The sequence below is a fragment of the Delphinapterus leucas genome, chromosome 5, assembly GCF_059928025.1.
Source record: "Delphinapterus leucas isolate spDelLeu-1000000601 "Yukka" chromosome 5, BTC_Dleu_Yukka2, whole genome shotgun sequence".
NCBI classification, from domain to species: domain Eukaryota; kingdom Metazoa; phylum Chordata; class Mammalia; order Artiodactyla; family Monodontidae; genus Delphinapterus; species Delphinapterus leucas.
The window spans coordinates 71453890-71472699 of NC_143133.1; the positions used below are offsets into that span (position 1 = coordinate 71453890).

Consider the following 18810-nt stretch of genomic DNA (forward strand, 5'->3'; position numbering starts at 1 on the left):
AAAATGGCAAGAATGGTTGAAAATCTCTTTCATAAGTAGCTGCTTCCCAAGATCTACCCTTCTGCCTCCTGTAACTGGGTAGCTCTCTCTCCTCACTTCCAGAAGTCTCTTCTGATGTGAGTAAATCAGAGGATTTCTGGACTAGGGCACACCATATACAGGTGAAGGAGGAAGTACTTTACTGAGGATACGAAGACTAAGTGAAAACATACATACATACATACATAAATTTGCCATTGGATCCCCCGGCAACCTTCTTACACCACTGGGCTACCAGAAGGCTTGAAGACTGTGCAAGTGTGTGTATGTATGGATTATATGTATTGGTATACACACACACACACACACACACACACACACACACCCCTACACCTTCTACTCTAGGCAGAGGACTAGAAGAGTTTTCTCTGGGGAATCTGATTACTGCAAGAGAAAAGACCTATGTATACTTCTATCGATGAAATCATCATACAACAAACGACAAAATAAGTTCCATATATACCTACAGAACATCCAATCAACTTTTTAATATGCCTGTTAAGTGAACTATTTATGAAAAGACAGATCCAGAATTTGTAGGCTTTTGAGGAAAGCTTTTACTAAGACAAACCAAAACAAAAACACAGCAATATAAAGAAAATAGGAACTTTCACTGGTAGAAAATTTTATCAAATATACAGAAGATAGTCCAACCATGAAACATGAATAGGACGCTCCTAAAAAACTTCTAATTAAAAAAACCTCTCTTTGGAATTAAAAACATTCTAGCAGATATGAAAAATTCAACAGAAGCATTATTAGAAACCTCTTGGAAAGTATAACAAAAAGATGAAAATAGATGACAAAAATAAATTATATAGTATGAGAGATTTCTAATTATACAATGTTATTAACATCACAAAAACATTTAATATAAACTGAATGGCAAAGAAATTCATAGAAATTTAACCTACAATAGCCCAGATATTATATTTTCAATGAAAGTTATTCCCACAGCAATGTAGTTTCTTCAACTTGAAATATTACAGTAACTATAAGTATATGGGTATACATAAAAGTACATACACTCGTGTGATTGGATACTATGTATAATATACGCCCAAATAGTTATAATATGAAATTACACAGTAATTTTCAATAAGTGAGCATTTTCTATATTTACATACTAATTATAGTCATTTTAGAAAAGCATTTGTTGTATAGAGATATATAAATGTATATTCCAGTTCTAAATAAGTACGTAAGTATGTTTCCCTTTATCACATTACGAATCCTTACGCTGTCAAACTTCTTTACTCGTATGAGGATTTACAAAGTTTTGTCCGGTTAATTAGATATATGATTCATGTTTGCTTGTTTTCTTTATGATGATATTTAAAGCAAACGCTTGCTAAAATGAACAATTATGGAAAGCTTCTCTTTTTATAGAAAGTGGTCAGTTTTAAATGACTTCTCACCTGAGGTGACAGAAGGGATTTTACAGCTGGAAGTGATGCGGTAATATGGGGGATTATCCATGTGAGTGACGCCTGAACTGACAGGGTCGGTCAGCTGTAGTTCACTCACCAGTTCTTCTAGCAACTGCATTGTTTTGTCTCTACCTAAATATACAATAACTTTCTTCACCTGTCACAAAAGAAATTGTTCGGATAAGAAAAAGCACAATTTTTATCTCACAAACTTGTCTTGAGACAAATTTTATCAGAGTAAGTTCAGCTTTAAATGGTAGATGAATAAGCACAATCTTAATTTGAATAGACACTGATTAGCAATCAGGCATTAATCAGCTTTATAAGTACTGCTCTATCCTCCCTCTAACCCTCAACATTATATCTAATTAGGATGACCTAAATGTACTGTTTAACGGTGTCCATAAAGTTATCTACTTCCTTTACCTTTCTGGGGTTTTCTTAGAAAAGCAAAAGATAACTTGCCTTTCTTTAAATCAGTTTCTCTCTCAATGGAAACTTTCCATTAATATCATCCTAAGATTTTCCTCATATTTTTATTCAGCCAGCCTTCAAACCCAGGATTCATCATTTATTCTGCCTTCCCCGTTCTCTATATTCAACCAGCAGTATAGAGTGTTGACTAAGAGTGAGAATCTAGAACTAAACTAGAACTCCAACGACACAGTCTGGATGGGAGTGTAGATGTAACTTTTACTAGCTAGGCGATCTGGAAAGTTCCCCGCAGTTTTCTCTTCTGCAATTGGGGACAATGTCACCTACTTCATAGGGTTGTTAGGATTAAGTAAATTAAAATTTATAGAGCACTTTAAAAAGCCCTAGTACACAGTACGAGTTAAATAATTGAAAAAAACTTTTCAGTAGTATGCTTTATAGGTATATTTTAGTAATATGTATTATTGAAATGGGCTGATCGGTTAGTAAGTGATCTCTCTTTTTTGTCTCTACTTTAATCCTTACTACTCAAAATGAGGTCCTCGTAGAAGATGCAGCGTCATCTGGGCTTGCTAGAAATACAGAATCTCAGGCCTCACCCTCACCTCCAGACTCAGAACCAGAACAAGATCCCCAGACGACTCACGTGCATACAGACATGTGAGAAGCTCTGTCTTATTAGATGACCCCCAGACAAATCTTACAACATGCTTTATCACATCATACCAAAAATCTGATAACAGCTCCCTAATGATAACTGACCGTCCTCCACACAGCTCTTGAGCTCTCCAAGCTGTTCTAACTATTTGCTAATTCTCTGTTCCCAAGTCCAGTCTCCTCTGACCCAGGAAACGTCAAGTACATTTCTTCCTCTGTGCCTTTGCTCTGACCCAGGTCATCTGAGTTGACACTCCTGACTCTAATCCTGTCAGGTCTTCAAGCCCCATCCCCGCTCCAGCTTCACTGCCTGTCCAAGAAGCTTTCACTGACTTTTCACCAACAGCTCTGGGTTGGAATTCCAGCTCCATGAAGACAGAGCTAAATGGCTGTGCGGCTTTGAGGAAATTACTCTTCTTTCTACCTTATTTTATTCATCTGTAAAACTGCAGTAATCTTAGCAAGGCCATAGATTTCTTCTGGAAATTAAGTAATGGAGATGAAGTGCTTATACCATGCCTGGCCTCTAAGTAGTGCTTAAGAAATGACAATTAAGAAATTATTATTATTGTCATTAAAAGTAGCTCTTTAAAAATTTCTGGCAAATGGCTATGCCCTGAACTTCATCTTGGCTTCTTAGAATTATAGCTTCATGCCTGTTTCTAGTGCCAACCCCGACTCACTCATTCATTCGTCTGATTAAGGGGAAGATTCTATGTGTCAGGCACTAGTCCAGGCTCTGGCAAGAAGGCAATGAACTAAGCAGACCAAAATTCCTGCTCTTAAGGAGCTGACAATCCACTGGACTGATTGAGGCAAAAGTTATGAGCCAAAGAGGTAAACTATATAACAAGTTTGATGATAAGTGCTAGGAAAATCAATGAAACAGGGAAAGGAAAAGAAGAGCGTACGGGTGGGGGGCAGGGCATTTGCAGTTTTAGACAAGATGACCAGCAAAAGTATCAAGTGAGAACTGACATTTGAGGAAACGTCTGAAGGAGGTGCAGCAGTGAGCAATGTGGCTGTCTGGGAGAGAGAGGAAAGTAAGTACCAAGGCCCCCGGGCGGGATGCCTGGTGTGAAAGCAGGACAGCGAGTGGTGTCAGCATGGCTCAAGGGCAGGGGGCCTGAGGGAGAGTATTAGGACGTGAGGTCAAGAGGTAATGTGTGATGATGGTGTTGTTTGGTACCAAACACCCACCTTTCTCTAAGTGCTTCTCACTGAAGGTTAATCTTGTGACATGCCTTCAGAACAGTGCTTTCAGGATTCAAGTTAACTGGTTCGTTTAAAGTAGGATCCATAAGAACCTTCAGAGCAACATTCTGCAGAGCTAGTCTTCTGTGGACATACTTTAAGGAGATGCTACCATGTCACTGATAGCTATTATCTACATATACACGTGTGTGTTTGCGTGCATGTGTGTTTATTCAGTTTGACCTTCATGTTTGATAGTTTCACGCTGTTCTCTTAACCTGAGCAGATTTAAGTATTGCTTTCCCTCTAGAAGGCAAAGACATATTCTTCACTGTATATCTCTTATCATGCTTTTCCTTGCTTCTAGAAGCCTTACGGCACGATTCCATGGGCACTGAGCTCTCACTTCCCATCCTGCTCCAATATCCCAATGCCAGCTCCTGATAGGAAAAACTACTAACATCTCTCCACTTCCATATCACTTTCTCTCCAGTATCATCTCTAATCCTCCCAGACAGTGGTGATTCCAAAGTTATCCACTCTCAGGACTCTGCAATTTTCCTTTGTAGCCCTTACCATGACTGTACTTTATTACTGATTTATTCATTAAATAAGTTAGGTATAGGTTCAAAGAATAAAATCTGTAGCATCCATCAGAACCTAGAAGAACACCTAGCCTGTAGTAAAGCCAGGTGATATCTGTTAAATGAATCAATGGATAAATCCATGTGCTATTTCCTGATTTTCCTCATCTTGGCCCCTGCTTTGCCTCTGCTGGTCTACTGCTGCCCAGACTCTGACATCACAAGACACTGGGTAAATATATATATTAAAAAAATAAATAAAAAGTAAATGAACTTGAACACATACGTAAGGCAAGAGGCTTGGTTCACTATTCACTCCACAAATGCTGATCAAAAAGTGCAAAATTATTTTCAGGTTTTTTGGCCAGCCATCTGCGAGTGTGGTCCACACATTCTCCACCTCCGACCAGGCCAGCTCATCACCATACTAGAGGCAGAAAACACAGCACACACTTTAGTAACGGCTGTCTTTTCAATATCAAACTTGCCATGTCATGAAATAATAGAAAATAACGCTTTTACAGACAGCTTTAATCTTTTCCACACTTTAGAGGAACAATCATTTCTTTCAACAAATCTGAACACAAGTATCATTAAGCACATATGATTTTAGCTCCCCCCCCACCAAAAAGAAGATATTTTATATCTAATGAGAAGTTTTTTAAAGAAAGGAACTTACTGATAACACATACTTGTTTGGTTACCACAGGATTATCTAATCTCTTTGTCTATTTCTAACCTGTTTACTCCTAACTTGGTAATTCTGTCCAGCAACTGCAAATACAAAAACCATGTTACCTTTGCGGTCATGTACATCAGATTATTCAAAACCATGGCAGTGGCTTGTGGGGATCCCCAGCCTTCTCCTCGTAACCAGCGCCGGCTAGTCACCATAAGTTCTCGGTCTTTTAAGGAATCATCTTCATCTTCATCGTGTCGCCTTGCTGTGGGCAACGGTTTTAAATCCACCAACTCAATGTTGTTCATCCACGGTAACAGGTAGTGCAGCATTACTTGCCTCCCAGAAGGGTGAGCTGTCTGAATTCTCTGGCTTATCTCTGTAATTAAGAACAAGTCAAAGAGGGAACGACTGATGTAATTGTGGTTTCCTTTGACTTATAATGAATTTAAATTTAATTTTTAAATTTAACTTTTTAATTCTTAAAAAACAGCAAGCCTGATTTTATTCATTGCATTTAAGAATTATGAGCACTGTTTCTCCTTTTAATGAATTTGCCATTGATGACATCATAAAGAAAAGATAGTCACTAACATATATCACACACTTAGCCTTTTTTTTTTTTTTTTTTTTTTTGCGGTACGCAGGCCTCTCACTGTTGTGGCCTCTCCCGTTGCGGAGCACAGGCTCCAGACTCGCAGGCTCAGCGGCCATGGCTCACGGGCCCAGCCGCTCCGCAGCACGTGGGATCCTCCCGGACTGGGGCACGAACCCATGTCCCCTGCATCAGCAGGCGGACTCTCAACCACTGCGCCGCCAGGGAAGCCCGCACACTTAGCTTTTGTATAAAATATCTCTGGTGGTTAAGAAAAACAAATGTCTGCACACTATTGGTGAGATTGTAAAATGGTGCAACTGCTATGAAAACAGCATAAGAGCTCCTCAAAAAATTAAAAACAGAACTATCATATGAGCTAGTAATTCCATTTCTGAGTATGTATCCAAAAGAATTGCAAGCAGGGTCTTGAAGAGATACTTGCACAACCACGTTCATAGCAGCACTATTTACAGTGGCCAAGAAGTGGAAGCACTCCAAATGTCCATTGATAAATGGATAAACAAAATGTGGTATATACATATAATAGAATACTCTGCAGCTTTAAAAAGGAAAGAAATCCTGTTATGTGGTACAATATGGATGAATGCTTGAGGACATTATGCTAAGTAAAATAAGCTAGTCATAAAGCCACAAATGCTGTGTGATTCTACTTATATGAGGTATCTAACATAGTCAAATTCATAGAAACAGAAAGCAGAATGGTGGTTACCAGGAGCTGGGGGAAGTTCAGGAAAAGGGTGGTTACTGTTTACTAGGTATAAAGTTTCAGTTCTGCAGGATGAAAAATTTCTGGAGATCTGTTTCATAACAATGTAAATATATTTAACACTACTGAACTGTACAGTTAAAATGATTAATATGGTAAATTTTACTATGTATGCTTTTTACCAAATAAATAAATAAATGTAATTATAAGATAAAAGACAATCTTTATACATGGATTAATTTAAAGTGGCCCATGAAAAGTCTCACATATTTCAGTTTTATCTAGGGGAGACGCCTATGATGTGCTTATTGCTTTAACATTCATCTCATTTAATGCTCATGACAAACCTGTGTGGTGGACAGTCCAAGTAACTTGCCCAAGGTCAATGATCCAGTGGCAGAGGATTCAAATACAAGGTTGATTCCAAAGCCTGTGAGTTTTTATATGCTATTTAATTTCCATAAATCACTTTAAGTACAAACCTTCTTTCTCCTCAAGTCCCGTTTTGCCCACTAGGTCTTACACCTATTTACTCATCAGAAGGAATAAATATGGAAGCGTAGTGATTTGGAACTTGGCTCTGGAATCACACACACCTGGGTTTGAATCCCAGCTCTGCCACATACCTACAGGTTGACCTAGGGCCAACCTGTCAACCTCTGATCCTCAATTGATTATTCTGTAAGAAGGTAACAAAAGCAGTTGCATCATGGAGTTATTGTGCAAATTCAACATAGTACCAGTGAACTGCTCAGTCCAGTGCCTTGCACAGATTTATGCTCAATTCTAACTTTTTACAAGAAGCCCTTCTGTTAACGGGTCAATGTTATTGCCGTGAGTATGAAATATTAGACCTGGAGCTCTGAAAGTAGCTGAATGAAGAGATCCTGGCCAGGGGGTTGTAAGTGCATAGAGCAGCCGGGGCCATGGCAACACCCACTGCCATCCTGACCAATTTCATGAACTCTGAGACCCAGAGGACTCCTCTGTTTTCTGTGCTGGAGCCTCCAGAAGAAGTCCAGCAGCAGCAAAATTAGTGTTGACAGTGGTTACTACTTTGCGTTGATGACCATCCATGTCCATCTTGAAAGGGCTATCAGGACTGTGGGAGCTGGGAAAAAGGAAGGGGCTTGATTGCTGCCATTTATCAGTGCAAACCAAACACGTGAGCTGCTTTAAAAACTGAATGTTAGGAGAACTGAAGTTGTTTTTTCCCCACGCAGGTCGGTTAGGGATGGGAATCAAACTATCTCCACCACTAAAATAGGTACTGTGGAAAGATGTGCAAAGAAGGCCAAGGCTTCTATGCCTTGAGCCCAAATGAAGGAAAGGATCCACTTAAGAACCCTGTTATTCCCTGCACGCCAATTTTGGTGCATTTCTAGTACTTGGATTAGAACAAGATCTTGTTGCAGATGAAGAGCAGAAAAACTAGCTGAGTGTCTTTTGTAAATATTATAATTAAAACTTTTCAGTTAAAGGATAAAGTACTATGGGGGCATCTGCAATAGTGTGCTCACTGGCCAGAGGTTAAGCTGGATGAACCCCCAAATTATCTTAAAAAGCTGGATGAACCCCCAAATTATCTTAAATCTAAATCCTGGGAGGCCCAGATATACAGGACATCTTGCCTGACACAGCCCTGATGTTTTCAAAACTCCTGCCAAGAATATCTGTTGGCCCACAAGGAAAGGAAACTGGACCAGAATGCAATGTGGGTTCCTAGCAATAGCTTTGCTTAAGGCAGTGCAGGACCTTTCCCTAAGATTAGAGCTTTTACTTATAGAAAGAAACTTGTATCTCTATCCCTGTCTATTTTTATTATTAAAGACAGACCAATACACAAGATAAACTGCATACCAGAAGATTCAGGAAGTTCTATGTCTACTAAAGAAATACTTTTCAATTGCCTGTGAAGCCCCCTTCTACCTTTTTTTTTTTAAAGCTGGGTTGAGGTGGAGAATGGAGGCCAAAGTTAGAATCCCTGCAGAGATTTTTAATAAGCAATCTCAATATCATGGTAGATAAGTGTTAAGAGTTCATATGAAAGAAAAAAAATTATCTTATATAAAGACATGTTTGGTTTTGATTCAACCTCAAATTTCATATATTTAAATTTCCTAAAAGTAGTTTTTCTCAAAATGGTTGCTAAAGAAAAACTATTAACCAGTTCAATGATCATACCTGAGAATATGGCGAGAGTTAGCTCAGGATATGCCCTTGCTAATTCTTCGGACAACTGATAATATGAAACAGAATACAGATGCGGCAGAGGAGACAGCTGGCTGAGTACTCCATCTGTTCTCTGAACCTCCAATTTGTGAGCATAGCGAAACATCTTCGGTTCCAGGATCTACAAGAATGCACACTCCATTAATTTAAGCTTTTATGGGTCCTCTAAATTACAGCTATAATGAAAAATATAAAATCTTCTCCCAAGAAATATTCCAGTTTAAAAGTTATATAGTTATATATGTTGTAAAGTTTTTCAGGTGCTAATTTCTAATTCCAAGAAATGTTTGCAAAAGATCTGTAACTCTTTATAAGCCTTTACATTCCCTTTGTTGAATGCCAGTAGCATAGTTTGAAAATAACTTCAGCAACTTAATATACAATTACTTAAAGAAGATTTACCACTTTTCCAATTCAAAACTATGACTGTATAAAAACATGTATACTTGAAAAAAAATTCTTCAAACCTATCTTGTTTAATAACAGATTAAATATGGAATGTAAGCTAAAAATTCTTTTGACATTACACTATACAAAGAGCTACACTACTCAACTTTCTTCTTCATTAATAAAAACATTAGGGTATAATTCCTAAGATGGTCCCTACCAGCCTCAATACCACTTCAAACCCTTTGGAAAAATGTGCATCTCCTTGAATCCCATTCTTAACCCTTGGTTAAGAGTGAAGAACCACACCCCATTATCAATGGATATAATCATATATCCACACTTGATAAGTTAACTTTCTAGGTTATTTTCCTCAGTCTAGTAAAGAAATATTATAAAAGGTTATCATAAAAGAGCTAATTACTTTTCACTTGATTTTCAAAAACAAATTTGATTCGCATTATTCTTATCTGATGAACAGAAATAGTTAAATGCACACATAGGCCTTAACCACTCAGTTTTTATAAGTACACACACACAGACACAGACACAGACACACACACACACACACACACACACACACACACAGAGGCACACACAGGTGAGCAGAAGGGGGGCTGCGGGAAGGGGAAGAGTATCATACATAATCCCCTACAGGACACTTCTGAGTAGTTTGCATGATTTACAGACTTAAATGACCCATATTATTTTACTCTTCTATTTCTAATGGTAATCAGGAATTAACACCATACCCCACTATTAAAAATAAAGCTGAATGTTAGCATACTTTCAAGGCAAGAACAGATTATTATGCTTCATTAAATCCCGAGCAAAAATGTATTTTAATTAACGTTTGTTTACAAACCTGTAAAAGTTGCATAGCAACTTCATAGATACTTCGAGAAGAATCAGCGGCTTTAAACAGTATCAGATTGAGGAGCATCACCGTGTCACACTGATAATCCCTAGGGACAAATTGTACGTGTTAGGTAAAATAACGTTTAGAGGCTTTCACACCAGTTAATAAACACGATATAAAGGGAAGGCTACAGGCATGCAGCTGCTAAGCCTATGAGATGACTGCGTGTTTTTGTTTTTGTTTTTAAGGCAATTAGGTACAACAGATGCATGGGGATCATTATCCGTATTTGGTTAAATTTTGTTAGCACTTAAGGAAAGAAAGTACTGGTTCATTATTATTTCTGAGTTCAAAAGGACAGGTTTTCTTTTTTAAGGAAAGCTAAATAAAATATGAAAGACAGTAGTATCTAGAGTACCTGTTCTGGAATACATTAGCTATGGCTTTAAAGCAGCCAGCTGCCACTCTCTTGGAACCAGTGTAACAGCGATCCACAGCCCAGTACATCAGGTTGCTCTGATCCGGGTTCAGCTCCAGCAGTAATGTAACTGCTTCACAGCCCAACTGATGAACCTAAGTAAAGGTCACAAAATTGCCCAGAACAGAGAAAGGGATATATTATTCGTCTACTCCTCTATATTTTAATTAAAATAATATAGTGCATATATTCACTGTATTGAATCACGAAACTCAAGCCTCCTTTTGTTCAACTCTTTCTCATTTTATTCAGCCAGCAGAAAAACCAACGTGGAAAAATTATGCTTGGTCTCCTGCTTTTTATATAAGACTCTTAGAAGTACAATTCTCTTCTCCAGCAGAGCCCCAGAGGTGGTTGATGAATATGAACAGTGATTAAGTGCTTTCAGGAAAGTGATTTATTAACCTCTCCAGTTATTTTTATCAAGCTTTATTCTTGTTTTTGATAACCCAGTAGAAAAATTATTCTGAGGGGAAAAAATGTTAAGTCCTATTTTAAACTGTGAAGTCTGTGTGTGTACAGAATGAGAGTAAGGAAGTCAAGAAAGAATGATTAATTGGAGAGTGGTCAAAAAAAATTCAACTAAACATAGCAAACAACGTATTTTTCCATGGAGCTCAACGTATTCCACAATTAATATTCTTTTACTGACTCAGAACTCTATTGTGATATATATACACACACTACTGTATTAATCCTATAATATAAAAGGGAAATTAAAATTATTCAAATGAGTACTAAATAAGAATTACAAATCTTGTAGTTTATGGTATCCTATTTAATTTTACATAATATATTTTTTTGCCTGTAATTCTAACCTAGCTTATGTTAAAAAGATATGTTCAGTGGGCCATACAATAACTCTAAATACTGCAATGACAATTGATTGTAGAATTTTAAGGGAACTGTCATAAGTACCTTTTTGTCCAGAGAGTCCAAAATGTTATCCAACCATTTGTACAAATATCCATCTGATGAAAGTCCTACATTATCTGCAACAGGGCCACAACATAGTACAGCAGACATAGCCTTCAAACAATAATATTAGAATTACATTTAAAACATTTAAGAGGTTAAATGTTGGTTGCTTAATGAGAAGAGGCAGGATATTTTACTCATGCTTATGTAGCCAGAATATCGTTAATTTTTTTCTTTATAAAGAAAAGCAAAATAGTAACTTTTGAAATGAAGAAATTTACTATGAGTAGTATGAAAATATCGTGATACCAGATAAGACATGGAGTTTGAACAGTATTTGAGGAGAAGAGGAAAAAAAAAAAAAAAGACCAAGAGTAAGTACTTAAGTAGGAAAAAAATAGTTATTCCTTTGAGGCAATCCTCAGTTCTTTAAGAGAATGGCTCCCAATTTTGGTAGATTCTGGAACTTTTTTGCATTGTATTTTGTACATTTAAATAAACCTACAGTATAAATGTTTGAATACAGCAGGCAAATGTATATTCTCTCAGGTACTCTGAAGAAATCCCTATCCGTTTTATAACACCAGGCACTGAGAGACAAAAAAATTTAACTCCACTCTTAACATAAGAAAAAAGAAATCAGATTTCTAGGTAAATACCTTTAGTGCACAGTACTGATGTCTGTTAATTTGCATATTTCTATCACTGTATCTGTCCAAGGGCGTAAACATGATGCTAAAAGGACCTGCCCAGTGACTGAACAGCATAAACAGACTGTGACGAAGGCTCTGTTGAGGAAAAATACTTCTTCTCTGGTGTACTGTAAATAAAAAATAGGTAGAAAACATTATTTCCATTTCTTTTTTCCTTAATACACATGTCAACTTCGTTACTGAATATATATTATTAAAAAAGAAAGCAAAAGCTTTCATTTTAACCTACCGCCAACCTCCAGAGTAACAGAAGTTATTTATATATATGCAAATAACAGGAACAAAGTTGCAGTGCATGTCATCATGTAGTGCAGTGTTATGTGAGATGCAGCGTTATATGAAATACGGCATCTTGGCAAGCAGAATTTCACGGCAGTCACAATGCTGCCTAAAGGCTGGCACAGAGCTGAGAGTCGGGACCCTGGCTTCTCCCTGGGCTGTTGCTGGCTACATGGTAACCTTGCCGAAACATTAACATAACATACTTCTGGATCTTGGTTCATTGGTAAGAGAGGGCTTTGGACCATATAAGCTCTTTTCAGCTATAAAAGGATCATTACATGGAATCTTGATATACATAACTGACAACAGGGGAGCTGATCTACTTGTAGTAAAGTGTGAGGCCTGGAGTCCAAACCCATTCTGCTGCTCTTTGCTGCTGGTTTAGATGATTTCCAAGGATTCTTTCCACTTTAAAAATCTATTCTACAAGGTCTCTGCATCAGTTCTTGTTGAAGAAACTCAATAGTACCGTAATGAACCAATGTGGAAGTTGCAGACAAGTGTTGAGTAATGGACTAAATTACATCTTTACATCAGTGAGCTGAATTCAGATCAGAAAATTTAGAGGAAAAAAAGGCTCTTTTCCTCTATATAGCATCATTTGCCCCTAAAGTTCAAAATAGGTTTTCTGCACTTGAAATTAATGTATCTAAAGAAGTGCTTACAGGACCCTCCTATAAAATACAACCATTATCTTTCTTTAAAAGTCAAATATTTGCATATACTTTTTAAGGTAACAAAGTAACTTTAATTCTTTCATAGAAAGAAAAAGAAACATTTGTATTTACATTTTATATCAAAAGCTATAACCACATTTTTACACTTGTAAAGTATTTATGACTTTTTAAAATGCAATTGCATATAGTAATCTTCCTGCTGTCTCAACCAGTACCTGGCACGTAGTATGTGTTCAATAATAGGCACACATCTGTTAAAGGAATCATGAGTCACACTGTATCCTTATTATACTCTACTTCTGTGCCTATACCCTTCTCCCATTAGTCAAATGTATCTTGTTAATTCTATTCTCAAATACCACTTGGAGCATTATGCTCTTCGCTCATTGTATCTGGAACAAGTTTGTCCAAAGAGTTTATTCTACTGATTTCTTCAAATTTTTGTTAGTGTCTTGACTGTCGTTGAAAACCTATGTTGGGTTGCTTTCTGATTTCTAGTCATTGATACTAATTCAAAGGTAAAACAAATTCTTGCTATCCGTGTTACCCTGACATATTTTTCATATGTTCACAAGTTGCTTGTCAACATAGATTACAAAACCTCAGAGGGAGAAAATAATACGATGGTCTCTTAATATTCATTAATAGTTCGAGGAGCTAAAAAATCGTACCTGGAACATTCTGAATGATATTCGCCACTAAGGCACTAAAATGGCATCGTATATCCTTCAGTGTGTCAGAGTCTTTTTCATTTTCTGCTTCCAGGAGTTGTCTAGTTAAATCTACATATTCCAATAAAGTGTTGTTGAGGAAATGTGTTTCACTATCAAGGCCACCGCTTGCACTGAAAATATTAAAGGAAATACATGGTAAAGAAAATGTGATTTTAAATTATAATTTAAGTCAAAATAAATTCCTAATAATCAAAATAAGAATAATATATATTAAAATTTGCATAGTCGTAGCACTGTGCAACTTATAAAAAAATTGAATGAACAAGATTTTGGCTTACTGAAATATAAAAATACATGGTGCTTCATAATCAAGGAACTGCAAATGTAATTTACATTATTCAATTCCATATCCAACTTCAATCACCTATTGTGAGTGCTAAATGTTATTTTCTCTCCATCAAAATATATTGCTTTTTAAAATAAAGAAATAAGCAGACACATGGGTTAGGGAGGATCGGTTTAGAAGGTGGAGAGAGGAAAGACTAATTCTATATGTTTGCATAGTTGCCCCGCATATTCATATTATACCTTTAGCATAATCAATCAAATATCCATTAGGTACTTATTCTCAGCAAGATTCTAGCATAGGTATTACTGGGGATACAAAAATTTAAGAGAATTCAAGTAAGAGAGCTGGTTTTCAAATCTTCTCTTTAGACTTTGGGAGTTGCCCCAAGAATCTCTACAGTAAGATTCTCTTTGAGGCCAAGGTCCTGGGCCTGAAGCCTACTGACTGCAAGGGGATCGTTTGGTTAGAGTCACAAGTCCTGGATTCCAGTCTTATTCCATCAGTTATTCAGCACGTGACCAGTAGCTACTTCAGAGCATTTTAGTAATTTGCTTAACTTCTCCTTGTTATAATTGAAAAATACCTCTAAAATGTATGACTTTAAATATGCTTTTCATAGCTGCGAATAGTTTTTTATAAATATCCTACAGCCATGAAAATAAGAGAAAGAAGCAACAATGGTACTAGAGCATATTAAACATATCAGTCTACAACAATAAAAATATGTTGAATATATGCACTCAGAAATTTTTTCCTTTATTCCTTAAACGAATGTTTTTTAAACTCTGGGTCATGACTTCTTAGTGGCTGGGAAACCAATTTAGTAGACTATAACCTGGCCCAGAATAAACTCTGAGTACCTACTATGAATCAGGCACATAGGATCCATTGGGTGAACAAATTAAAGATCCCTGCTGTCTTGCCATTCAGAATTCATCTTTTTTTCCTTAAGCAAAAAAATAAAAAGTCCACAATAGTCCATAACGGGTAACTTTATATTGATTTCTCTTGGGGGAAAAAAAAAAGACAAATCCAAAAACAAAACATGCAACTGCGTTACTAACATTACATTAAAAGCAATCAAGGAAAAAAGGATGCAGATGTGTATTAGGTTAACTTTTTGCATCAAGTTCAGTGTCAAATTCACTTTGGCTAACTTCCACTGTTTTATTTTTGTGGAGGACAAAAAAAAAAGTGATGTTTCTCTTTTCTTATTTTCATTTGTTTTTCATTTACTATCATAGTAAATCAATGGTTTAAATTCTCTTTGATTAAAGCTATATTTTGAAAGCACTTGTCAAAAGCATTCGATGCTAAATATGAAAGGTGTTAGGCACACTGAGAAAAAATGATCAGGACAAATGGTAAAGTAACAATAAATACAACACTTGTTTGATTATTACTACTTTTTTCTTCAGGATCTTTTTTCAGTTATCCTTTTTGGAAATGGTCAGATTCCTTTTTCTTCCCTCCTTCAATGGTCAGGCAACACCATTTACCTTCCTAAGGAAATAGTTATTTCTCAACATAAAGCTGATGGAATTTTCCTCGAGAGGATGGTCTTAGTGTCAACAATAAGCTCAGGTTTTATGTTTTTTATTTGTAAAGGGTGGAAACAAGAATTATGGTTTTGGATTTCATAATTTTTCTCAGCACAATAGATTAATAGTTGATTGAAATAAATTTGCAAACCTTAAAATGTTTAGGCTTTAAACATATGATTTTTACAACTCCAGAAGAAATAGATCTTAAGAACAAGGTAAGACGTAGTTAGATCGGACACCAAAAGAAAAAAAAAAAAAAAAAAGGCTACTGTCCACTTGCCTAGATTACTAGATCCTCCAAAATATTAAAATCATAAGAACATTACACCCAATTTTTGCCTGAAGCAGTATGTACCAGTGGTAGAACTTCAATACATTTTTTAGCCATGGGTTAACGTACCAGATGCATCTTTGGTAAATAATGTTTATAGTGGTACAGATTTTTTGTTGTTGCAAAGGTGCTTTTCTGTATTTCCTCAGAGAAAAAACATTACGGTCCCTAGTTTTAAAAAAGTTTTAAAAATCAAAATCCAATACTGACCTGTGACTAATGACACCGGCATCTGCCAGCAGTTCAAATATTCGTACCAGCTGTACTCGTAAAATATCTCGACGCCTGCGTCGTTTCATGTTCTATTCCAAAGATAACAAAGATGTTAATTAAAAATCCTTCAAGGAAGTTGACAGAAAAGTTGCTGGTGTAACTTGGAAAGAATAGTGTGAATGTCTTAGAGCTTGGGGGCTCATTATTTTGCTTGTGCAAGGTAGATTTGGGGCACTGTGGTGGCTATTGCATCAAAAAGGTATGTGTGGATAGTTTGAAATTAACGAGCCAAATAAAATCAAATGACATTTTACACAGTAGTAACACTTATGAGGGGAGAAAATAAAATTCTACACTTTATAGTTACTTTTAGGTCAGATTTGCTAATCTGACAACTTTAGAGGAACTGAAACAGTTAGTAAACTGTTCCCTTTGGATGGTAAAGAATCCCTAAGATACTCCCAAATAATATGACAGAAGGGCAGGGAAAATATCACACAGGGGACTGAGAAACCCCACAGATTTTGCTCATGCCATGGTTTTTCACTTAACAATTAATTCTGACACACAAAAATACAAACAAAAACAAATTTCTTTGATCATCATGGCACGAATTAATATGTTTGTCTTACTAGGGCCAAAGTACTAACGCCTAGGGTAATAGCTGTAACATCTTAACTTGATTCTGCTTCTAACAGAAACTCATATAATGGTAAGATACAATTCATCTCCTATAGCACTTTCTCCTATAGCTCGTTATGTCATTTATGATATAATTTTCATAATACAGAGCAATTAAAAATTAGTCATTCACTTTCATGTCCACAATCCAGTTTTCTGCCTTCCAAAAGCAGGCCAATTTGTGGATAACCAATTCATTAAATTTACTGTTTCTTTTAGCTCTTATGAAGTTTGCTGCAATTCATATTGAATGAAATGGTTTTTTAACCATCTTTGAGGATTTTTGCAAAGTTTTAGTCAACCTGTTTTCACTTTGTGTCCATAGAAAGATTGTGAATCTAATGCTCTCAAAATATATCATACATTCAAGGCACATCACTGTGCACATCTATTCACCTGCTAAGATGACTTTTTACCCTGAAATTTGTAAGTACAAATATTGCTACTTAATTTTATTTCCAATTCCACTTCGCTCTAATAAATCATTTTGCACCGTAACCAACACGATCAATCTGAAACAAAAATTAATCAATTACAAAATGGAGATACTATCACTACTCCATAGGGCTGAATTACAAACGAGGAGTAAAGAATTACAGATGCTGTTTTAAGGTCCCTATAAAAAGTAGCTATTGTCATCATCTCCCTCTCCTGCTAAAATTCCTCAGAGGATCTCCAACATTAATAGCAGTGACTCTCATTCAATGTTCTACATCAGATTCATATAAGGTGCTGTAAAAAATAGATTTCTGAGTTCTGTTCCAGGGATTCTCATTGAATAGGCCCAGGAATCTATAATTTTTAGCAAGCTCTCCCAGCGAATTCTCAGATTCCACTGCCATATGGGGCACTGCCATTGGTCTACTGGATAAAGCTGAAACCAAGAGCCTTTCATAAGATAGTTCCTTTTTTGCTTTCCAGCCTAACATTCAGTCACTTTCCCCATGACATAATTACAAAGAAAAATCTGCAATGTCCAAAATTTTTAAATAAAGTTTGCAAATGCCGTTCCTCTACCTAGAATGTCTTTCCCTTGCTTGTCCACTGGGAACTATGCTTCAAAAATTCACCTCAAATGTCATGCTTCACCTATAAAGCATTCTCTTACACCACAGGCAGAATCAGAGGCTTTCTTCTCTGTAGCTCATGTAACCCTTTATCTATGACTTTATTTGAGTGCAGAATAATTGTTATAATTATGGATTACATATCATCTGTCCCAAAAGACATGTGGCTTCTGAAAGTTGCTCTGAACCTGATGTGTAGATTTGGGGATCTAGACCTGGGCTTGGCAAAACACAGCCCTCAGGCCAGATCTGACCCACTGCTGCCAGTAACTATAAACAGGGTTTTATTGGACTACAGAGCAACACCCACTTGTTTAGTTGTCTAGGCAGCAAAACTGAGTAGCTGCAACAGAGACAGGATGGCCTGCAAAGATGGAAATACTATCTGGTCGTTTACAGAGAAGGTTAGCAGGCTCCAATCCAGACTCTGACCATCCTAAATTCAGGTAGAGCAATTATATATCTGTATTACAGAATGGGTTTCTGAGTAGGACCTCCTGTGGGGGGGGGGGGGGAAGAGTTCTACACATTTTTAAAATGTTGAAAACTGCACTAGACTTATTTACTTATTTACTTCTGAACTTCTAACTTTTGTTATATTGTATAGAATAGAGAAGCCAATTTTAAGCGTTTGCCAAATAAATATTTAATGCTAGAAAACTACACAGCTTACCTCTGGCCTTCGTTCAAGTGCTTCTTTAATTATAGGATGTAATTCCTCTATTAGTTCCCTAGAAGAAAAATGATATACATTCATTTAATTAATAGCTAAATATATAATCTGACATGTAAAAATATGTAAATATTAATATAATGATGTAAACTAACAAGTGCTAACCCTAATCCTACTGTTTTAAACACAATTTTTATTGTATTTTTGTTTGTTTGTTTTGGTTTGGTTTTGGCCACACCGCGCAACTTGTGGGATCTTAGCTCCCCGATCCGGGATCAAACCCAGGCCCTAAGCAGTGAAAGCGTGGAGTCCTAACCACTGGACCCCCAGGGAATTCCCTGTTTTGTTTTGTTTTGATTGTGAAATAACATGCACTCTGTAGAACTTTT

General features: G+C 36.5%; 1 protein-coding gene across 18 annotated transcripts in view; it reads right to left on the reverse strand.

Annotated features, from left to right (window-relative positions):
- FRYL (FRY like transcription coactivator) overlaps window positions 1-18810 on the reverse strand; it is a 293278-nt gene that overhangs the window by 56538 nt on the left and 217930 nt on the right. For all 18 annotated transcript variants that reach the window (XM_089911901.1, XM_089911907.1, XM_089911905.1 and 15 more), the window contains 11 exons: window positions 18422-18479; window positions 15998-16089; window positions 13561-13733; window positions 11877-12037; window positions 11218-11328; window positions 10240-10394; window positions 9828-9927; window positions 8528-8696; window positions 5138-5397; window positions 4626-4766; window positions 1458-1626 (listed from right to left, as the gene is read on the reverse strand). In XM_089911901.1, coding sequence (XP_089768027.1) covers window positions 1458-1626; window positions 4626-4766; window positions 5138-5397; window positions 8528-8696; window positions 9828-9927; window positions 10240-10394; window positions 11218-11328; window positions 11877-12037; window positions 13561-13733; window positions 15998-16089; window positions 18422-18479 — 1589 coding nt within the window. The remainder of the gene's footprint in view (window positions 1-1457; window positions 1627-4625; window positions 4767-5137; window positions 5398-8527; window positions 8697-9827; window positions 9928-10239; window positions 10395-11217; window positions 11329-11876; window positions 12038-13560; window positions 13734-15997; window positions 16090-18421; window positions 18480-18810) is intronic.